Raw genomic sequence first — 7,344 nt, 5'->3', positions numbered from 1 at the left:
TGTTCCATGTACCTCCTCCATTTATTTAAAATTAAATTATTAAAACATTGGCTATAATATAATCTAGTAGTGTACTATTATATTCCCGACAATGAAATACATCTATGCAACAAATTCCATTCACTCACCAAACTGTCTACTTATATCATAAACCTCTACATAAATATCTTCATAATTACAGTACAAAATATTTCAAAAAATTTACGTACACAACAAACCTTATAACAACCATATTTCCTTTAATATCACTGTGCACGACATCACACCTTTCCTAACTGTTAAGTGAACATACAACTAACTCTAACTTTAAATGTTTTTCTTTATGCACACTCCACACAACCTTCACCCACCGACAGCACTTAAACATTGCCAGCTATTGTCAAGTGGGCTATTGCATCGTTGATGCTCTCATTTGAAACCCCTGGCGGTCAGAGTGTTTATAGTGGTGTCCCAAAGGAGGGGTTTTACTGTGGTTCTTTTTTTTAATCAACATATTTCTATTTGGTACTGATGATGAGTTGTGGAGTAGTTCCTTCAAAACATGTTGGCTGGTTTTTTTTGTTTTTATTACATTTTGAAAATGAAGCTTGTTAATGGATGCATGCTGAAAGTATTATTGTCCTTGAGATTAGTAACTTGTAATGGCTGTAGCTTAGATCCTACACTCGTTTATTTTTGGACTTTCTAATATTTTTTTACATTTTTTTTTGTGTGTGGCATATTGCTACTTATGACAAATTAGTGATAATATAACATTAATGAACAACCAATTTGAAATATTCTTATTGTTAAGTAATAATAAGAAAGTAATAATATTCCCATTTTTCCCATCTTCATCAGAAATAACCTGGGAGATTTACCAATAGTAATTTAGGTAGTTCCTTACTTCAGTTGACTTACCTTTCAGGAATTTTAAATAGGGGGGCACAAGCTTAAGGAAGCAGACCACAGACCACTGAGAAATATGGCTTTGGTGTAGACCTCTAGATTGCCGAAATTGACACTTTCTCGCAAAAAATTAAGGGAAAGGGGTTGATTGCTTATAGGTCCACTTCCTCTCCCAATTGAATTTGTTCCTTGTTTTGTTGTCTATTTCCATCTTCCAAAACAGTTTTTTTTTGTTATTTGCCTCCTCAAAGGTGAGAAGCTTTAGGGAGGCAAGGAAAAGTGTAGTACCTTAATAGAATGGTCCTCTCTAATAGAATGACTCCATTAATAGGACCACTAGTAGAATCAAAGTGGAGTTTGCAATATCATGATTCACTTAAATATAAGAAAAATATCATCAGTCATAAATTTTCTTTATGTCCTATTTTCTTGTTTTAAGTATATTTTCTTTTAAACAATATTATGTTTTCTTTTCTTGTAATTTTTTTTCCCCAGATTTTGCTTTACCAAGAAGAGAGTTTTCTGTTAATTGTTTTATAATATTAAAAAGGAAAAATAAACTTTGATTTGATATTTTTATTTTGATGTGTACCAATGTTTATCAAGCTTTCCTTCATATTATGGTTTCGCTACTTGCTAAAGTACAGTATAGTAGTGTTTTTATTGATTTATAAATTATTCTCTTTAATGTAGTGTCACTCTAAGTGACCCAGCACTGATTTCATTAGGGATCACATAAACAAGAAAAGAACATTTAGAGCAAGTGAACTTTCTATAATTCTGAATGCACTGTTTTAAATTTATATTTTTCTTCTTTTCATCAGTCAATGGAAAATCTGTCTGCATGTCTCAAACTGAAATACCTTGATTTGTCTGATAACAGCATCTCTGCAATTACCAACATTTCTCTTTTGACCAGCTTGAAGGTACAGTACTGACAACTTAAATTCATCTTAGTTTTGTGTTACAAGTTTTCATTGAAGAATTTAGGAGCATGTTTGTAATTAAAGCCCCATTCCCGGCAAAATTTCAGTTTTGAAGAAAAATCTAATTTTTGTATAATGTTATAAAGATTTATAAATATAATACGGAATTGCTAGTTTAACTGAATTTAGACATTCCTAAGAATGAAAAAAATGTAAAATAAGACTGAAATTTGATTTTTTTGTGTTCCACACAAAAAATAAATGCGGATGAATTTTTGTTGATTTTGCGATAGGTCGTGAGAAGAAATATCGTAGACGCCGAAAACATTAGCCTATCCAACGCTGCTAGGCCTAGCTTTACCTCGATTTAGGTTCTGTTATCACACATAAAAACGGCGAAATGATATTTTCCGTTGCTAGTATTGACACTTGTGAATATAATATTTCATAGGAATTATGTCAAATTTGTTAAAAAACTGATTCTGACTGAGATTTTGAAACTTAAACATATCTCAGCCTAACCGAACGACCGCATTGTGCGAGATGCGAAGTACAAAAAGTAATCTCATTAGAGAGGGCGCACTTTATTGACTGTATAAAGTATACATAAAAGCGAGAGTATTCCAGTGGATGCGATCTACAACCTCTGAATTTGCCTAGTAACGATGAATTCGTCGAGAAAATGGTAATATTTTTTTTTTAATCTTTTGCGTAAAACTAAAATTCATGCCAATATTTTTCCATGATTTATAATAATTGGAGTAATGCAAATGCATATTTTCTAAAAAAAGTCAGTTTTTAGTGAAATTTTGCCGGGAATGGGGCTTTAAAATTTCAACTTTTCAGTGCAATTTAAACATTTACCAGCATTTTTAACACTTTATTTATTCAATTCAATTCACAAGGAGCTACATTTTGTAGCCGAAAGGCCAATTTGATTGTGACTTTACAGACTTAGTACATAAAAATGTTAAGGAAAAAATATATAAAAAAACCCAACAAAAAAGTAAAAAGTGGACCAACTTCATTGATCTAAGAGATGGGAGCAGCCAGTGTCTCAAAAAGCAGGGTGACTATGAGATGGGACTATGAGGTGTTGAGTAGTTGTATGTAAGGTCGGCCTACTATGATATGGTATGAGAATCTTTTGGTTTTACTTTTAAGCTCTAAACAAATTAATTCCATTACAAGGATTGTTGTAACAATGTACTTTGGTGCGCTTCTTTTCTTGTAAGTCCAATCAGTCAGACATTTAACTGATTAAAGTACAACTGTGAAATGAAATATTGGATATGATTCATTAGTTGTTTACAGCAGTTATGCCCATGTGGCCAATGTTGATTTATTTGTTCTTTATACTGGGTTACCTCTTCAGTGTTACTGTTCTCCCATGAATAATTATGTAACTTTATTTTTAGCTCACAAATTTAGAGCAATTTTCCCTGAACAAGCTAAGAATCAAGAATACTTTATTGTCATTGATCAAACAATTAAAGTCGTTTTGCCATTTGTGAATAGCTGATATATACAGTACATAGCATAGGCTTAGCCAGCGAGCCGTCCGGCCGTCTTTAAGACGGCCTACAATTATTTAGGATGGCCATTTTACTGTGACGGTTTGGACGGCTTGGCCTAATCAGCTCGGCCTAGCCTAATTGTGCCTTTAGCAAATTCTTTATATTCTTCAAATCTATCGAATGTTACATTAAACTAAAGCTAAATCATATTTACGTTTGGTAAAAACAATATTTATTGGTTGAATGTACATTGTTTTCGTACCAATATTCGGTGGGGATTCCCAAAGATGGGCGTGGCCCGCCCATCGGCTCAGCGCCATGCCCACTGTCTTTTACTTTTGGACGGCCTATTTCGTTTTTCTGGCTAAACCCCTAATACATAGGACCAGTGACTTTCATTCATCTGAAGGACATCATTTAGAATTAAAAATTTTATGTGAAGACATGAAATTGGTACATTTGGACCAAGAACTGTGTGAGCCATAGCCTAATCCCTACCACGGAGTCACCACGAAAGTATGTTGTATCAAAACAGATGTTAAAACATTTAATATGATTCATTTTATTGTCAAATTTAATGCTATACATACAATATTGTTTGAACATTTGCATGGCGATGTTATGTAATAATAATAATAATAATAATAATAATAATAATAATAATAATAATAATAATTATAATTCTGGATTTATATAGCGCCTCATGTTGACACAACCTCGAGGTGCTTAACAACAACAGACAGGAAGAAAAAATTAATTAAGTTCAAATGATTGGTTTGAAGATTATCAATAATAAATGCTTGCGTCACATTCTGAAAAGAACTGTTTGTTGATAATGTCTCAACGTTTCTATTGAGTTGCTTCAGTCGTGATCAGAAGAATAACATCTGCAGAGAGTACAAACAGGGAAATACTTAAATGATTGGAAAGTGATAACTTTAAATAGATAATAGATGAAAAATTCTATCCTATGAGTATTATTTACAAAAGATATTTTTAGGAGCTGTGATAAAGTTCATTAAAATAGTGTTTCCGAGGGCAGAAAGACAGTGTTGCCCATGCACGATGACTTTTAAACAATCAGGGTCGGTCGGTCAAACGTTGGTTAAAAATAAATTACCACCATAAATCCTGGTTTATATACCATGATTTTGTATACTGAATTTTATTTCTATGGTTGGAGTGCAGTTTATAAACAGGTAATCAATCTATATTAAAATGATTAAAATGCATTTCATGGTTTGAATACGTTAGTCTGCACCTACCCTAACTGCTTGTTTGGAAGGCATTGCAGAGAGAGATAACAAAAACACTGATGCGATTTCACAATACAATAAAATTGAAATACAATAAAAAGATATTTTATTTATACTCACTGAAATTGATATACTGTTGTACTATTATCCAATTGTTGTAAGTGAAAATTGAAAATAAAATATAAAATTTGTTTGTTTGAGTAACCTAATAACATTGTTTCTGAAACTGATGGCTTTCCACCTCAATATACAGTAAGTGTATGTGTGATATTTTTAGATTTTTTATCAGCCTTCAGCATATTATCTCACAGTAGAATAATTAAAAGGCTCAACATGTACAGTGTTATAGGCTGTATCATTTGTATATTTATAAAAATTCTCAACAAACAAGAAAACAAAGTGGATCAATGTTTTATCTGGAGTCCCTCAATTATTGGTCTTGGATCGCTTCTCTCCTTCATGTTTGTGACATTTAATAGCATATCTTACTTAGGTGTCTTCATCATATTTGCTCATATGTTGAATTTGCGACTGGTTATCTTCTGGCGAATTATCTCAGATAACTGAAATTCTCCAACATTAGAAGTTTCTTCTCCTGGGCTCCCTAACAGTGTGGTCAGTATTGGATAATCCAGAATTAGTAGCTGCTGTTCTGATCAGATTTGGTACCAAGTGTCATGTTTTACGGTTTTTGTCATCATTGAATAATAGTTTGGTTCACTAGAGTTTGGCTGTCTTACAATGTGAGCAGCAAATTTGACCTGTTGCCTCTTAATATAAACTAATAAGTTGTCAGATTTTAGATTTTTAACAATCTATATCATTATTTCAGTTTGCCGATGATCAAACTCTATCTTGCCAAATCAATATTAACATTTTAGAGACTTTTGCTCTTCAGCAAGATCTCAACAGGATACTTGAGTGGTAATTTAAGATTAAAGCTACAGTAAATTTATCAAAAATTAAAAGTACATTATGAAATTAGATATAAAATTGCTAAAGATTACTTAGAAACAAGTGTTTTTATTAATAACAAACTCAAATAAGTTTCTTTCAAAGTCAGCAAAAATATTAGAATTTAAGGAAGTATAAGAATTGTTGTGGTCTATAATTACAAAACATTAGTTCTTCTACAGTAATTATTGCATAGTATCTGCAATTATACTGTAATAGCAGACTTTTATAAAAAAAAAAAATATGGTAAACTTTCATTAGCTACAACATAATAATGTTGATTTTTTCATGAAGAAAAAAATAATTGAATGATGAAACACCTGACATTGCAGTAGACATGTATACTTTAATTTGAGAAGATTGCAATTCTTGAAAATTAAAAGGTGGGGGTGTTTATATTTAAAGGAGAAGTTTACCAATAATTTGGGAACTGATTTAGCATACTCAGTTACGTAATATCCCAGTTTTTAAATTACAAATCTTGTGCATGTTCATTACGTAGATGCTGTCAGCTAGATTTGTGATGACATAGCAGGTTCAGCGAAGTTAAGAATGATTCCCAGACGAGTTCTTTGTATATTACTATTCTTGTATTCATAAAAGTATATTGAATGGCTTAGACAAATAATGAAGAAAAATTATTGTACTGTAGGCCTATATATGAAGAAGATATTTTGAAGAAAGAATGATGAATGTATGTATAATAATAAGCTGTATTTACATGCCGAAAATCTTAGCGAATTCGGTCCTGCTACCCGACCTACTCGGGTAATCGATCATCCAACCCCTGTCACAAGTGACAGATTCGCTACTTACCTAAAATTTATTACTCGTTGCCGGCGGCCTGCGGAGGTCGCGTACTAGTGTATTGTAGTTAGGCCTAGGAAGGTTAGTGATCTAGAGTGAGCAAGAGATATTTCGTTACAATGGTCAATCACGGCAAACGCAATGAATAAGCGTACAATCTAGGCTACAACAATTAATACTCTTAATATTCCTACATTTTCAATAAAAAGAAGTTATAATCGGGAGCGCATGTTTAGGTGTGGTGCGATGTCAAAAAGTGCATTGGAAGTCCGTAACGAACAGAAGCAACTACTGGATTTCCCGCAAATATTTTTTTCTTGGAATTGTTCTTCTTGTCTATACCACAGTATAATTAAAAAGAAATTACAAATCGTGTTCACACCTAAAAATCGGGAAAATTACGATGCATAACAAACAAAAATAATAAGATTGAACTGAAGCGCCTACCCCTGGCATCCCAAGACCGAACCATTGTGTGCCCTGTGAAGCTTATTATAATAGTATTTAAACATGTGTATTATAACGGTTAGTGCACGTGTTTGAATATTAATATAATATTTAATCATGTTTATTATAACGGTTAATACACATGTTTAAATGTGGTAATGTTTAGGCATGTGTATTTATAGTTATACAGTAATACAAAATGAATACCCTGCCGCAAAATGGACGGTTCTAAATCGCCCACGACTAAAGCACATGGGCTTCTCGTTCGTTCGTGACGTTGTGCACTGGCCGTGAGAGGGAGTAATCGTCTGTAGATCGTATGCAACGAAGATACAGAATATCAGTTATAAAATCAATTTAGCATTTGATTTTAATACATGACGAGTTATTCTCTGTTCCTAAATTCTGTCAACTAAATATTCATCGCTCGATTAGGAGGCCCTATAAAATAGAGATTTACTACTCTCTGAGCCTAGATTGAAATACATCAGCTGTAAGCTGTAGAATAGCCCCTGGATAGCCGGGAATGTGAGTAAACATTGTTGTTGT

At 32.7% G+C, this 7,344-nt stretch overlaps 1 protein-coding gene across 3 annotated transcripts in view; it reads left to right on the top strand.

Moving 5' to 3' along the window:
- LOC117113933 overlaps window positions 1-7,344 on the top strand; it is a 73,393-nt gene that overhangs the window by 19,830 nt on the left and 46,219 nt on the right. For all 3 annotated transcript variants that reach the window (XM_033257444.1, XM_033257443.1, XM_033257445.1), the window contains exon 4: window positions 1,713-1,814. In XM_033257444.1, the coding sequence (XP_033113335.1) occupies window positions 1,713-1,814 (102 nt within the window). The remainder of the gene's footprint in view (window positions 1-1,712; window positions 1,815-7,344) is intronic.

This window comes from Anneissia japonica, unplaced genomic scaffold (genome assembly GCF_011630105.1).
Source record: "Anneissia japonica isolate Jap-2015-1 unplaced genomic scaffold, ASM1163010v1 scaffold1417_len1240632_cov203, whole genome shotgun sequence".
Classification (NCBI taxonomy): domain Eukaryota; kingdom Metazoa; phylum Echinodermata; class Crinoidea; order Comatulida; family Comatulidae; genus Anneissia; species Anneissia japonica.
The sequence above is the reverse complement of the archived record's forward strand: the minus strand, read 5'-3'. Positions and strand labels throughout refer to the sequence as shown.